A 16,700-nucleotide genomic window follows, 5' to 3' on the forward strand; every position below is an offset into this window, starting at 1 on the left:
AGGCATTTCCAAAGTCGTCGAAGCCAGAGGAGAATCCGAAAACGAGGTCAACAGTCCGAAAGTCCGAAGTTACCAGGGGCGGGAGACAAAGAATGGTCAAAGTACAGTCCGAGGTCAAAAAGCGAAAGTGATTCCAAGCAAGCGAAGCAAGCGAAAGTTCCCTGAAGCAGCTAGCGCGGCGGAAAAAAGGAACTGGGGAAAAGAGCGGGAAGGCAGGGGCCTTATAACGGGTGGGCGGAGTTACCGCCAAAAAGTTTCAATATGTTGCAGAGTAAACTCTGCCTAGTGATTCCAGTAGGTTCCGAGCAGCACTGCGCAGGCGCAGTGAAACACATTTGTATGATTCGCAGAGACCACGAAGAAGAAACCGCTTTTCTCGGTTCTTTTTCCTCCGGAGGGAAGCCGTGAGGTTTGGCGGCTGCGGCTTCCCTCTGGAGGAAAAAAGGCCGCCGGCAGGCTGCCCTTTTCAGGTGGTCTGTCCCAAGCTTATGTTCCCATTAAAGCAGGTTAAAATAGTTCTTTGCTGCAGCATATACTGCTGGCTCATGTTAAATCAACAATATGATCAACAATAATTCAAATTCCCCAGTTTTTTCATGTAGTACTGCTATTATATAACCCCCATTCTGTATTTGGTTTTTGTGGCCTAAATGTAGAATTTTGCTTATGCCTCTATTGAATTTCATTTTAATTTTTACCCAATTTTCTGGTTTAACTAGGTGCTTTTAAATTCTGTTCATATCTTTCATTGTGTTCACCATATTTCCCCCCATTTTGTGTCATCTGCATCCTTGATAAGGATTCCCCCCACCTAGTCTTCTAAGTTAATGAAAAAAATGGTAAGAAGTAATGGCCCTAAGACAGAGACCTGAGACACTCCACTCAACGCCTCCTTCCATTGTGATGTTTTGGCCAAGAAACATTTCTATGGCTTCTTCAGGGGCTGTTAACAGGTGTGTATGTATGGGGGAGGGGAGGGAATGATGAGCATACACTAATTTTAAGTAAGTGATAAAATGAATAAGTACAGAAGGTGCATGTGCACGTGCATGCACTGAGCAGGGGGCTGGATTCAATGGCCTATGAGGCCTCTTCCAATTCTGATTCGATGATTCTACCCATGTCTCACATTAATGTATAATATGATGATTTGTGAGCATTAATAGAGTAAACCAAATAGAGATTTGGTTGCTGTTCTTGTGTGCCTTCAAGTCATTTCCAACTTATGGTGACCCTATCCATGGGGTTTTCTTGACAAGATTTGTTTAGAGGAGGTTTGCTATTGCTTTCCCGAAGAGGCTGGGAGTATGTGACTCGCCAAAGGTCATTCAGTGGGTTTCACAGATGAGTGGGGAATCAAACCCTAATCTCCAGAGTCATAGTACAATACTCAAATCACAATATACACATGTAAGACGAGTTTCTGTATATCGTCGCCCCTCCAAATTCGCGGACTTGAAAATCCACGGAGGGGCGATTGCTATTGATGTCAATGGGGCGCATGCCCGTGGTGCGCGCCCTGCATGCACATGCCCCATTCAAGCTCATGGTGCTTGAATATGCATGAGTTTTGGAACTTGCAGGGGGGGGGTCCAGAATGGTTCCCTCACAAGTTCCAAGGGCCAGCTGTACATACAAAGCTATTTGAAAAATGACCTGCAGGATTTTACAATGACATTTCTCTAGATCTTTGAGTGGTAGCCAATATTTTTCCAAAGATGAATAAACCACTGCAGTCTTACAAATCTTTTTCTTTGTGTATCAAAGCAGTTTGTGCACAGCAACTTGGCAGCAGAAAGGCAGCTTAGGGAGAGTGTTAAAATCTGAACCCTAAATTAGAGGAATAAACTAGATTTCCAGTCTTTAACATCAAGTTCATTTTCCTTCTTGACAGGGTCTTATACAGGGCAGGGCACTATCCAACATGAAGAAAAACATATTATTAAAGAAATAATTATGTTTTATAAAATGACTACAGCAACATCTGATTTCTTGTGCATTGTACTGTCCCTTACCTGACTAGCTTTTTACCATAACATGCACTGTACTAAAACTGGGGTTGGGGACATCAGCATGTATGTAAGCTTAGGAAACTGGGGGTTTCACACTCACAAATATGCCATTCTATGCGCTGTTTTTAATGCTAATCTGTAGCCTTTGGATTATATCATCAATTTAAAAAATATTAGTTAACACAGTTATATCATCAAATATATTAGCTGACATTCACAAGATTTGGAAACAAGTCTTTTAAAACTCTTGCCAGTTGGTTTTACAGTCCACCCTCCTTATCGGCAGACTTGCCATCTGTAGATATAACCATCTGTGGATGGCAAGCCCCATTTTGGTTAATGGTGGTGCGTGCAAGCGACTGCACTAGTGGGTGTGGGCACAGTTCGCCGCCATTATTTTTAATGGATTTGAGCCTATGCAGATTTTTATATCTATGGTGTGTGTGTGCGTGCGTGTGTGTCCGGAATGGATCCCCCATGAATACAGAGGTCCAACTGTATATAACTTTTTGTAAGTATATAAAGAGTCCTACTTTACAAGTATATAGCGTTAGTCAGTACTTATTAATTTTCATAGATTTTACTTTATGTGTAAATTAATATGAGGCATATGGGTTTACACAATATTTGTTCTTATTGAGTTTATGTCCCATTTAAAAATATTTTAGAAAATAATGTATATATAGTGTCTTCCTCTTTTTTGAACAGCCCTTGTAGAAAGCCATACAAATATTTCTCAGCCAAAACACATTGGGCTATTTCTTGGAACAAAAACATTCTTACATCTTTCACTTTTATTTGGGAGAAAATGTGGGTTAGACTTAGGCCCTTTTCAGATGGTGAAAATAATTCAGGATGAATCCAGGTTGAATCTCTGTTGTCCACATGCATCCCGAATGCACCTGATTAAATGGGGGGGGGGGGGGCCCCCCCCCCCCCCCCTAAACCAGGGATAATTGGTACTTGTTTTTTCCCTGAGTGTTTTTAAAAAACAATTTGCACAGTCGACAGTGTGAATAACAAATGAGAACAGACCCAGGATAATTCGGGATTAAACTCTACATGACTCCATGTTTATTTGAGTCTGGCACGTGTGAGCAACCAAATTCCCTCAGATGCACACAGATGCAGTTCCATAGCATGAATAATGAACCCGGAATGTGTAAGTGAGGTAATTCACATCATTCCACTACAAAAAAAAAACATTATCTGAAAGACCCCTCAAATGCCGTATATTGTATAACAACTGGTAATTTTAGGTGAACATCTTTTTTGCTCTCTTTCACCCCACTCCTAAAATATCATCTCCTAAAATTTTCACTAATTAGCAACAGAACTGTTCAGGATTGCTGCTGTTTTCCTAAAATAAGTGGGTAGAGAAGCTTGGGCTTCTGATGACTGCAAATTAATGCAAGTTTCTTCCATTGAAGTTGAAAAATATGAAGACTCACCTGCTTAAGTTTCTTAGAAAGATGCCTTTTTAGGTTACTTTCACTTTTTAATAATACCCTCTTTTTCCTAATGACTCACATGTAGGCAGCAAAGAAGACTTGCTAAGCTTCTATTTAAGGTATGATGATAAGAATGCCAACGTTTTAACATGAATGTTTGGGTTAGGCAGAATGTCTGATGCCTCACATATTTACCAAGTTGCAGTTTCATGCATTTTCAGAAGTCATAAGATTTTTTAATATACAGTGGTACCTCGGGATACGAAATACCCAGGTTACGAAATTTCCGGGATACGAAAAATCCCCATTGGAAAGAATTGTTCCGGGTTACGAATGTTTTTCGGGTTACGAAAAAATTTTTTGGTGCTTTTCGGGGCTTTTTCGCACGAAACGCGGCTTTTCCCCATTAGCGCCTATGGCAATTCGGCTTACGAAGGCTTTTCGGGTTACGAAAGCGGCCGCGGAACGAATTAATTTCGTAACCCGAGGGAGCAGTGTATATAAAAAGGCTCCATGTGACTGGAAATTAAAACACCCCTAGGTTCCTTGAAAAGAAAAGATGTATAATGTTCCAAAGTCTCTTTGGAAACTATTAAGATCATTCCTTTGCTGAAGAAAAGAAACATGGCTTCTAGTGTACAAAGGAACCCTGGTGGAGCAGTGGTTAAATGCCAGTACTGCAGCAATTCACAGCCATAAGGTTGAGTGGACTATGGAGCCAGGCAGGACTCCATAGTCCACTCAACCTTGCATCCTTTCGTAGGTCGCTAAAATGAGTACCCAGCCTGTTCGGGACATTTAGCTCACACATTATAAACCGCTTAGGGAGTTATTAAGTGCACTGATAAGCAGTATAGAAAGTACTTGCTATTGCTTTTGCTATTGCTTCTTTCTTGTCTGAAAGTTGGCCTGCAGACTCAACCATATTCCCAGAATTGCTCTGTTGACCTTTCTTAGTATGCTATCCTTAATACTTCCCTTACATGAACATGGCTATGCTGCAATTAGAAAACATCTAACATGTGAAGCACAGCTGAAGAATGAAGAGAATCCACCATAGTGGACTTGATTTCAAAGGAGTTGCATTGACAACAGTATTAGCAGAGATCAAGCACAATTTTTGTGTGTGTATGGAGACAGTACAAATGTGGAACACAGGTTCCTTCCCACAGATATAAAATTCCATCTCATTCATTAAATCTGATTATTTGCATTTATAGTTAAGATACAGCAGTATGGTGTGTGTATGTGTGTTTCTGATGGTGAAGCCTACTTACACACGACTTGTTAAGAAACCTGAACAGCCTCTGAGGCTAAGACTTCATAGCTTGGGTGACTAGGGACTGGCCCTTGTCAATTTGCTGTATAATTAAGCAGGGTGGCATTGCAGGCAAGATTGAAACAGCACTAAGAAGAGTGCACATTTGAAGAGTATTGCTCCGATTTGGTGGGTTTACACAGAAAATTGGAATGCTGTTGCCACAAGAAGTAAGGCAGTAGAGTCGGCACTATGTGATCTCCAGCTCAGGCACACCCATCTTTTTGTTGCCAATTTTAAAGGTCAAAACACTGAGAGAGATACAGTGGTGCCTCGGGTTACGAAATTAATTCGTTCCGCCATTCCCTTCGTAACGCGAAAATTTCGTAACCCGAAATAGCTTTCCGTTAGCGCTGGAAGCCTATAGCATTTGAATTTCGCGCCGAAATGAATTTCGTAACCCGAAAAATATTTCGTAACCCGAAACAGTTTTTGCCAATCCAACTTTTTCGTATCCCGGAAATTTCGTAACCCGCGCATTTCGTATCCCGAGGTACCACTATACAGATTTTCCTGGAAAAACAGATCCATGAGTAGAGAATCAGTCTAGTCTGCACTTGCACTGCCATGAAGATATGAAAAAAAGCTAAAATGTAAGCTATGCTAGAGGATATTTATGAACTATTTACCTGCATCTAGAGGCTTGTTATCCACATCCTATGAAATTTTGTGGATGCAACAGTGAGATTTTGTCCCAGGGCCTTGAACACAAGAGAACATGCCTCTGCATTAAACTAGAACCTGAGAAACACAGAAATACTTGTGTTTCACTGTCTAATGTATTTTCTCAAGAACAAGAACAGAGTTAGAGCAGGGTAATTAATTGGAAGTACAAAACAGGATGTGATAGTAGGACACCACATCCTCTATCTCTAACAGGTACATTGCATCTTTACTCTGAGCTGGTGTCAACATAGCACTTGCTTGTGGCCCACATTTCTACCTTGGAACATCACTCCCACATTCCACTATGGGAGATGTGCTGTTTTATCTGCAACATTAGCCACAGATGCTTTTCCTGTTTTTAATTTATGCATCTTATTCTGATCCATTAGGACTGATGGCAAACTTCTCTAGAAATTCAGCTGTCTGGTGCCTGACTTATCCTTCAATCCTTAGTGCGGTTTCAAGCCTTAAACATGGAAACATTTTCTTAGATCAGTTAGAACTTGTTTCAGAATTTATCTTCAGACAGAATGGCAAAGAGTTGGAAAAGAAATGATGATGCTGATAATGTAAATTACAGAGGTAGGATTCTTACCACCACATCACCTCAGAAATGCATGAAATAAATTAGGAAGGCACTATTTGAAGAGCCTTTATTCAGGTATTGTATTACAAACTTTCACTTTAAATTGCACATGAGGTTTAAGCCAAGGTGAAATTCTGAATATAAAACAGAATTTTGTGTCCTGTATATACATGTACAGAAGAAACCTGCCTAGAAATCCCCATGATAGGTTCAGCTTAGGGTCAACATAAGTTAGAAATGACATGAAGGCATTCAACAACCATCACCATCATATGTGTCAACTTTCATTCTCTGATCTTAGTCTTCAAGGAAGTAACACATTGTTGAGGTTTATACAGTTCGTCCTAAAAATCTATGGACTACCCACAGCTTGTGATTTCCTGCATGGCAGGGGGTTGGATTGGATGGCCCTTGTGGTCTCTTCCAACTCTATGATTCTATGATAATATATTTTTAAAAAATACAAATTCCCAAAAGCAAAACTTGAATGTGCCATTTTATAAGGGACACTTCTAACCATGCCATTGTATTTAATGGGACCTGAGCATCCACAGATTTTATTATCAATGGAATCTCTTAGAACCAAACTGCAGTGGATACAAAGAGCACACTATACGTCTTTCTCAACCTTCCTTGAAAAGAGGATCAGCTGTTTGTCTGAACTTCATGAAGAACCATTTCCTGACCATATGCTCTAAGCTCATCCCATTATTCCAATGTCAATATATTACATATTAACAAGCAAAATCATTAAAAGCAACAATAAGCAAATGGAATGCTGAACAACCAAGTTAATATGAAGGCTACAACAATTAAGCAAAATGTGTGTATTTTCTGTCTCCTTTACCAACATTTCCCTAAAACAACTGCACATATGAATTTCACACATAGAATTACATTGTAAATGTACACACCAAATTTCATATTCATAGTTCAGAGAAGTTATTATAGTGCAGGGTTTAAGTTTTGTTTTTACATATCTTCCTAGTCCCATCACAAATAGGTGCCAGAGATAAAGCCCTGATTTGAACCTGTTCTCGAGACCCTGGTGTCGAGCATTGGACTCTAACTCTGGAGACCAGGATTGGAATCCCTGCTTGGCTATAGAAACCCACTGAATGACCTGGGAAAAGTAACATTCTTACAGTGCTCTATAAATAAACCTTAATCATCATCATCACCATCATCATCCCACTGAATAAACCTGGCCAAGAAAATCTTATAATAGGTACAATTTATGGACACCATAAGTCAGCAACGACTTGAAGGTACACAGCTAAACAATAACCAAGTCCAAAAAGTGATTTATCTATGTTTGCCAGACAAATTAATATTCCACTTTTCTTGCAATATGGGACCCATTTGGGTCTCCACAAACTCTCATTCCAACAAACTGTTTCAGTTTTGAAACAGTTACTGCAACAGAATATATTTCCCACTTTCTTTTTTGAAAACAAATGTGGGGTTTGGCCTAAACACACCAAATTTAACCTTGTGAGACTCTTGGAATGAATGTTGCAATAGATGCATTCCAAAGTAAACAGTGTATGCCATTGTAACTGTACGTACAGAAACAGAAACTACATCTGCACTTCAGAAATAATTCAATTTGACACCACTAACAGCCATGGCTCAGTGCTATGGAATCCTGGGAACTTGGGGCTACTGTCAAAAATTCAAGCCTAGCTATACCAGCAGGTTCCAAATATGATTTGCACAGGCATGATACAACCCCATTTGTAGGATTCACAGAGACCACGAAGAACTACAGTTCCCAGAATTCCACAGTACTGAGCCATGGCAATTGAAATTAGGTCAACATGATGTCTGCAGTGTGAATGCAGGCCAGGTTTATTCAGCTAAAATTCTCCATATGACTCAAGCAAGTGGTGCTTGATTTAAATGAAAGATATAGATGCTGCAAGAAAGACTATTTTTTAGCCGAACAGGAAAAGAAAGCATGTATTGACTAACCTGTGTACATTTTCCATTGCTGCCACCTCTGCCAGAGCAGCTAAGCTAAAGAAGGCAGATACAGATGGCATGTCTGGTGTAATACTATGACCTTCCTCCAATTCAGTGTTTTGGGAGGATTCTTCGCTGCAGTCAGTTCCCATATTTGCTTTCTGAAGACTACTCTGCAGTTGCTCCTTTGGTTTCTCTTCTTGTATGGAAGACAAATCAATAAAAATAAACAGATAAATTACTTATCAAACATATCTGCTTATTAAACTTCTAAAGCTGCAACAATTCCTCCAGGTTTCCTAACTCAGAGTTGGCCTTGCAGTGCTTCTCCTTAAAATGTTGGTTTCATTTCAAGAAAACCCTCTCCCCAAACAGGGACCTCAAACTGATAGTTTTACTCCGAGTACAAAAATCTTCATCTACAGTTGTTCACTTAATCCAAGTGTACAGTGAACACTGAATAAGCCTTTTTCAGGGGGGCAGCTCAAATTCTAATACAAAAAGACCTACCTAACAATTTTTCATAAGAGAAGAGTTTGTCTGTATACATGTAGTTTTCCTGACCACTGATACAGTCGCCCCTCCTAATGCGCTGATCTGGGATCCGCACCCTTGAATAATACACAAAGGGGTGACCTCCACTATTTGCAATGGCGCACACACAGAGTGCACAATACATCCCCTGCAAAAATGGAGGGCCAACTGTACTCATCTTAATGGTGATTCTACTTTTTACAGTGCAAGTGTACATAAAATAAAATGTTTTACATAATTTTTTTAGCTGATTTCTAATATAGCATTTTAATTTTTGATCGGGTCCATTCTGGTTCCCACCCCCTCAAAAAACCATATTATTATTATTGTTGTTGTTGTTGTAATAAATATATTAACAAAATTGCAATGACAATGTATTATTAAAAATACAAAATTATCCTTAACATGTTATACAGTGGGCCCTTAGTGTCTGCTGGGGTTTGGTTTCAGGACCCCTCCCCCCGGTGAATCCCCAAATCCATGGATGCTCAAGTCTCACTATATAAGTGTGCCCATGCCATGTGCGGACAAGTTTTACACGGCTTCCAGCATACGCGGACGCTGCTTGGGGAGGGAAACTATGGTGTGTGTGCCTGTGGAGCGCATGCGCGCCGCTCCACCACCTCCATGCACCAGATTATTTCCTATGGGGCCCGAGCATAGGCAGATTTTCCCTTACATGGGATGATCTGGAATGTAAGGAGAGGGCCCACTGTGCATTATATAAAATGGCAAAATCAAGGTTTGCTTTTTGAAGTTTTTTCCTAGGGTGGGGAGAGTATTTTCAAGTTGTGGATATTGAAATTCATGGATGCAGAATCTGTGGATAAGTTTTGTGGATAAGATTGTACAGTCAGCCTTCCACATTCACTGGGGTTAGGGGAACAAGACCCCTGCGAATGTAGAAAAACTGTGAATATCCCCCAAGAAGAAGCCAGTTTAAAGGGACGGGTAGGCAGGGAAGAGGAGTAAGCCTGGGCACTCCTCTCCTTCTCCCATGCTCATGTCCCTTTAACTGGCTCCCCACGCCTTCCCTGGTGGGATAGTTTACTTTCCCAAGCAGCTATACCATCGTGCAAGGGAGAGAAGGAGTGATCTCCCTCCCTGCACCTTCCCTCATGTGATAGCTGTCTCCCCCAAGCAGCTATCCCACCGAGGAAGGGAGGAGTGATCTTCTCCCCGCGCCTTCCCCAGTGGGATAGCTGGCTATCCCACCAGAGAAAGGAGGAGAAGTGATAGCACCCCTGCCTTCCCCAGGCATCTATTCCACTGGCGAAGGTAGGGGGTACAATCGCTCCTCCTCTCCCTTCCCTGGTGGGAGAGCTGGCTGTGGGAAACTGGTTATCACACTGGGGAAGTGGTGGAGTTGATGCATGCACACTTCCCGGCTGCTCGCTTCCTCCTAGGCTTCTCACCCCACCGGGGGGAAAGCCTGGGAGGGAGGAGGAGGAATGTTCACGCATGTGGCAATGACCTTGTGAATAGTCAAAACCTCAAATGTCAAAGCCGTGAATGTCAAGGGCCGACTGTATAGCATTTTGACTATTTATAACCTCTCTAATCACATATTGTGATGGTATCTATTGTTCTTAGGTCTTTAACCTAAAAAAACAAAAGAATCTTTCATATTCATTGCAAGTAAAGATGAGTGAGGTCTCTCAGCAAGATTCAAAATGCACTTCCCTTGGTGGAACTGCAAACACCGTAACATTGGAAGGGGATTGATCTCTGCCTTTCAGTGCAGACCCGTCCTTGGTGAACCTCAAAAACCTGCTCTGTATAGCTAGAAAACTTTATGAAACTGGGTTTAGAGCAGCTCAAAGGTCTGCAGGGGAATAGTGAAGGGAAAAAAACCTCCATCATGCTGGCACTGAATTGACACCATGACGTCATGATGCTGGTGAAATCTTCTTTTAGATCAGATTCATTCTTCCCAAGATTATTCCAGAGAATTCTTAAAGAGCTCCAGCTTGTCAACAGACCAAAAGCCCTAAAAAACCCCTGCATGTTAATGGATCTTTTCACTGGAAGGTTTCTTTGATCATTTTTTGGAAAAGCGGGCTATAAATAAACAGTATTATTATTATTATTATTATTATTATTATTATTATTGTTAGGTTTCACTGTTAAATTCTGATGAAAAATAAAGAAGTGAAGGCAGTCTGGAACTGGAATAAGCAAATTTTTGAGCTAATCTGATATTAAAAAGAATTAGGTGGTGGCTGATGATAAAGATCTCTCTTTCTTACATTTGCAGAAGCTTGTGCGATTTTCTGAGTCACTCTACCACCTCACAGGGATGGAGATCATCACCATTTTGTTCTTGTGGACAAGAACAATTTTTTTTATCCTTACTGAGGGCAAATAATAAAAAACTGCACTGTTTGCACATTAAGAATTGTTTCTGCAAAACATTGGAAAGGGGTGGAAAGGGGGAAGTAATAATTTACAGGAAGAATGCGTAACTAAGGTGAATGAACTAATGGTGATGGACAAAATAACTATGACGATTAATAGGAAAACAGAGCAAAAATTTCAAAGTAAATGGGGAAAAAGTGAACAAACTATGAGACTAAAGATAGCTACAGAAATGAGATAAAATAATTAAGTTAAAACCACTCATACAATTTATCAGATACTATTAATATATGTAATACTTCTTTCTCTCTCTCTTTTTTTGGTTGGGGGAAGGGGAAACAACAGATTCAAGATATAATTGGTATGCTGGAATATAAGCAAGACCAAATCATGGAGGATAACAGAGAAACAATGGTGAGTTACAGACCTCCTGTTTGGGGCGGCCTGTATCCAGCCCTTTCCCCGCCGGATCAGGGCCTCAGCTGCCACAACGGCAGCCTCCGAGGCACTGATCCGCTGCTTTCCAGGCCGCAGGGAAGTGGCAAAAGGCCGCTTCCCCGGGGCCTGGAAAGGGGTGTCTTTGGGGCTTGAAGCCCCAAGGATAACCAACAGCAACGGGGAGGAGGAGAAAGGGGCCACTCGGCCCCCTTCTCCTTTGCGTCGCTGGCACAGCCGTCTAAAGGCTGTACCAGCGACGCATACAGCGGAAGGAGCTCCGTTCGTGCTCCGCGGAAAGGGCGCTCTATGCGTCCTCGCGCAGCGCAAAGACGTCACATCCGCACTGCCTCATTTGGAGACGGCGTGTTCATGACATTGTAATGGCTGCCGCCATTTTGCACATCCTGGGGATGTACTAGGGTTAGGTGCGTGCGTAAGGCACGCACTTACCCTGACCCTAGCATGACCCCAGGACGTACTTTACACCCGTTTGTAACGGGCCAATGTTATCTAACCGTTCATGATATAAAATAAATTCATGCTATCTATGTAAACAAACAATTGTTAGGTATTTTATGTAGGTATATAAGTTGAGTATGTATATTATGTATTAAAATTAATAAAATAATAATAAAAAGAATTTGTTCTGTGTAAAAAATGTACACACTGTGTGCATTTTCTGTAGACAAAACATGTTTCCCTCACATTAAACAGCATTTATTGTGTAGAACTAGTTTTCTACATCCCCGCCACCACATTTTTTCACACAAAGTGAGGTGCAAAGATTTTTACACATCCAGGATTCTCCTCCTCATGTTTCTCCAACATTCAAGAAAGCAGTTTTTTTAACTATTTTTCAAATATTCTTTCATTCCCTACCCTCTTGCAACCTACTCCAAACTGAAATTTAGGAGCACAGCCAGCACTCTATAGATTCTTTATCTGCAGATTCAACCATTCACAGGTTGAAAATATAAATTCCTAAAAGCAAACCTTGATTTTACCATTTTATATAAGGGACACAATTTTACTATGCCACTGTATTTAATGGGACATGAGCATTCTTGGATTTTGGTATCCATGGTGGGTCCTGGAACCAAACCCCAGAAGATACGAAATGCCCATAATTATGGGATGTATTTGCACAATATGAGTTTCTAACGCAATCTGTTTGTTGATCTCTGCATTGGAAATATGCACTGTCATAATCTGAATTTCATTCACAGTATTGTCTTGCAAAACCATACTTTATATAGTGTAATGCAAAACTGTGCTGATACACACTTATTTGGCTGGATGCCCTGAAATCATCAGATATAGGATGGGTTATATAGTAAATATTTTAATTAATTACAAATAAACAAGACATGGGATAAACAAGAGAAATCATTTCATGTTCATACCTAAAACTCCACCTGCTGGCGAGACCCGGCCATCTGCAGTCCGGACTAGATGTGTAATCTTGGTTTTCCTTGCTTTTCTTTTCTGGCTGCCAACCAAGGGTTCTTGTGTTGCTGCAGACTCTGAAGCATTTAGCAGAGACACAAAACTGTTACTTTTCTGTGCTGACTCACTATGTCTCTTCTTTCTTCTAAGAATATGGCTAAACTGAAACAATCCACTTGAACTGCTAGCCAAAGATCTGTTTGTTGAGATCCATGTTTGCTGACATGGTTCCTTGGAGCACACACAATCAGGGCAAGGTTGGGAAACTATGTCATGCCAAGTATGACATGGGTAAGGTGTTTCTATTGTTGAGGAATGACTATTATAATCTCTTATCACTGGCCAGGCTGCTAAAAGTTTGATTGGAATTGTAGTCCAACAATGGAGGGCTACATGTTTCCTGTGCTATGAACATGTGACATAATGTCAGAAGTATTCTTGAACCTATTCCAATGATATTTTCTTGGACTTATGCCTTGAAGAACCTTGTACAGAGCACAAGGGAAAGCATCTAACCATGTATCCTTTATCTTGACAGCTGTGAAACTCTGTGTATGATGAAACCCTATTACCTCTGATGATGGTATTTACACCTGACTTTTGCATAAGAGCTGAGAAATATATCAGAATCAGGCTTCATGAAGAAATCCTGATTTTAACAGAAAACACAAATATATATTTTATATTGATTGTGTGAACATTACTCTATTTTGGAAGAGTATTTAACTCTATAACATATAACTGCTCCTGTTGAATGTGGCAGTGTTGATCACCTTCAAGGTCAGTGTGGGCAGTCTCTAAAGGTTCAGGGGCCAAATGCTCTCATCAAGTACTAGTCCAGGCCACCACTCAAAGCCAAAGATGGTCAGAAATCCACTTCTGGTTTCATTAAGTAAAAACGTTTTTTGAAAGTGCAAACTAAAACAGGAGGGGATCTGACTTTGTTTTAGAATGCAATTGCTACTGAAGAAATGAACTGGAATTTTTAAGGTGTAACTAAACATGACTGAAGTATGTGTCCCAGCTGTGCAGAACAAGGAGGAGGAAGAGGAAGAGAAGGAGGAAGTGGGGTTGGGGGGACTGAACAAACTTGAGACGTCATCATTTTTGGCTCAGGAAAGCAGTGCTAAAATGCTGCTTATCATTTCTTTCAAAGCAGCTTTTCTGCTTCTAGCCAACTGTTAGAAAGCAATGCTTCTGCAGTTCTAAAGAGCACACACACACGTGTGTGTATGTGTGTGCAAGCACATACACTGCAACCTCTCTCTCTCTCGAGGTGTGTGTGTAGATATATGTATGTATATTTCATGCATTCACATTTAATGTGCTTGAAATGTTTAGTGTTGATGAATCCTTCTGTCAACCATATCAGTAACTATTTGTTTATAATTCATAAATAAAATCTCAGGATGAGAGATAACTGTTTGCTGAAGACCACACAATAAAGCCAAAGCCGAGTTTGGTACTTTCTTACCCTTGCATGAAAAGAAAGATGTCTTTTAAAGTGCTACTAATAAAATAAAATAAAATTTGCTACTACAGTACTGGTAGTTTTACACAATGCTGTTTTTAAGAGCCACTCAACAGACATACATTAAATAAAACAACAGCCCTAGTTTCCAGGTATAAAATTTGCCTCTCTTCATCCTTTAGAAATGATAATGGAAAAGCATTGAACAGAACATGTTAAAATTCTTACATGCTCAAGAATGCACGCACGCACACACACACACACACACAATACTACATTGGCAAGCATTAAGCTAAGTGAGACAGTAAAAGCTTCTGACCTTGCACAGTATTTGATACCAAGTGGACGTGAATGATGAGGGCCTCTTACCTTTGTTAGATTTTGGTTGGTCTGCTGAGTAGCTCCCAACCTTTTTCTTTTTTCTTGGTACAGACACACTCTTCCGGTCAAATGTGACAGGACTGAATTGAGGAAGGCTGTTGAATTTTTTCTCAAATTCTTCTTCCAGCTTTGCTAAGCTAGAAAACAGAAGGCAGAAAATCAACACAGAATAAATTAAAATAAATGGATTGAAAACCCACATAATTAGGGTGATAGCCTGCCACGAGACTTTTATGCCCTCTCCTTGACAGGATACTTGGAGCAAAAACAGCCTATATGCACAGAAGAAGATGAATAGATCTCAGTCCAGAAGTACTTATGGACCTTTTATGGAAAGCAATGGACAATTTGAAGCTCACAACCTTTAAAATAAAATTCATTTTAAGACATGGTAAATGCAAGTGACATGTCATAAATATAGTAGAAACCTTTAGGATTACAAAGGCTCTGGAATATTCTTGCAGATTATTAAAATGTACACAGTAATACTGATTTGGAGAAATAAGAAACTGATGTCTGTATTTTACTGTTCTTCATACAGAAAATGGCAGTAAAACACTGCTGAATAGATTCTTTCTCTTTTCAACAGAAGGTCGCCAATTGCTGGCAACTGAGGTATTTGAGAGTAAGGTAGAATCAAAATCCCTTATCAAAACCGTTAGAAGTTCAGGAGATGGAAATGTTGCTTACCTTTAATTTAACAGACTTGACATATGTTTCGGAAATGAAATCTTCCTCACAAAGAAGTACATCTAAGAGCCTGCTCCATTAAATTGGGGACATACGTATCAAATTTGCAGATGACACCAAATTATGAGGAGTAGCTAATACCCCAGAGGACAAGAACAAGATTCAAAGTGACCTGAACGGACTAGAAATCTGGGCCAAGGATAACAAAATGAAATTCAACACGGAGAAATGTAAGGTACTGCACTTAGGGCGGAAAAATGAAATGCACAGAGACTAGAACGCAGAATAATGGATGCAAACTGCAGGAAAAGAGATTCCACCTCAACATTAGGAGGAACTTTCTGACAATAAAGGCTGTTCGACAGTGGAACAAACTCTCTCCAAGTATGATGGAGTCTTCTTCCTTAGAGGTCTTCAAACAGAGGCTGGATGGCCATCTGTCGGGATGCTTTGATTTAGATTTCCTGCATGGCAGGGGGTTGGACTGAATGGCCCTTGTGGTCTCTTCTAACTCTATGATTCTGGATGAATGTCCCCATTTAATTCTTTTTATTTAAGGCTTTTTAATCAGGCTCACTTTGAGATATTCACTACTTGCTGAGGAAGAGCATGTGGTTATGAAGTGGGCATTGCATGCTTTCTTTTCCTTTCCTTACTGATGTGTCTGTGTTTTAATTGTATTTAAGTTTGTTAAATCTGGATATGATGCACCTTGAATCCCATTTTTTGAGGAAAAAAGGAATAGCAATCAAATCAAATCAAATTAATCAATATTATCTATTCAAGTGAGGTTATATATTACTGGATCTCACTACAATTGTCAAGATATACATATTGTGAACTCAGTAATAATCTTTAAATACAAAGATTAATTAGCTCCAATCCAGCAACTCCCATGAAGGAATATAAATTCTACTGTATCAGCTGTGCAAAAGATGATACAGTGGAGGTAAAAAAAAAAAAAGACCACACCCGCATTCTGGTACTTTCAACTGCTGTTTAATTCTGCAGGGATTCCTTATCCAAGTATTTGTGTATTACCAGCTAGATGTTTATCCAATAAGTAGCTGTGTATATGAAGCCTTCTGCTGTTCTTGTGGGTTGTTGCTTTTAAAGAACAAGACATCTATATCCTCAGTAGACTGAAACTAAACCTGGTGGCACAGTGGTTAAATGCCTGTACTGCAGCCATTCACTCAAAAACCACAAGGTTGCGAGTTCAAGACCAGCAAAAGGGCCCAAGCTTGACTCAGGCTTGCATCCTTCCGAGGTCGCTAAAATGAGTACCCAGACTGTTGGGGGCAAATTAGCTTACTTGCTAATTAGCTTACTTGCTGTTCACCGTTATGATCTTTGGAATAGCGGTATATAAATAAAACAAATT

The 16,700-nt window shown here is 40.2% G+C and overlaps 1 protein-coding gene across 9 annotated transcripts in view; it reads right to left on the reverse strand.

Moving 5' to 3' along the window:
- The window catches only part of LOC121917252 (HMG box transcription factor BBX-like), a 181,072-nt gene that overhangs the window by 11,333 nt on the left and 153,039 nt on the right, over positions 1 to 16,700 (reverse strand). For 8 of the 9 annotated variants that reach the window (XM_042443031.1, XM_042443027.1, XM_042443032.1 and 5 more), the window contains 3 exons: positions 14,615 to 14,763; positions 12,732 to 12,851; positions 8,008 to 8,197 (listed from right to left, as the gene is read on the reverse strand). In XM_042443031.1, the coding sequence (XP_042298965.1) occupies positions 8,008 to 8,197; positions 12,732 to 12,851; positions 14,615 to 14,763 (459 nt within the window). The remainder of the gene's footprint in view (positions 1 to 8,007; positions 8,198 to 12,731; positions 12,852 to 14,614; positions 14,764 to 16,700) is intronic. The other variant, XM_042443026.1, reaches the window with a different exon arrangement.

This window comes from Sceloporus undulatus, unplaced genomic scaffold (assembly GCF_019175285.1).
Source record: "Sceloporus undulatus isolate JIND9_A2432 ecotype Alabama unplaced genomic scaffold, SceUnd_v1.1 scaffold_13, whole genome shotgun sequence".
Taxonomy (NCBI): domain Eukaryota; kingdom Metazoa; phylum Chordata; class Lepidosauria; order Squamata; family Phrynosomatidae; genus Sceloporus; species Sceloporus undulatus.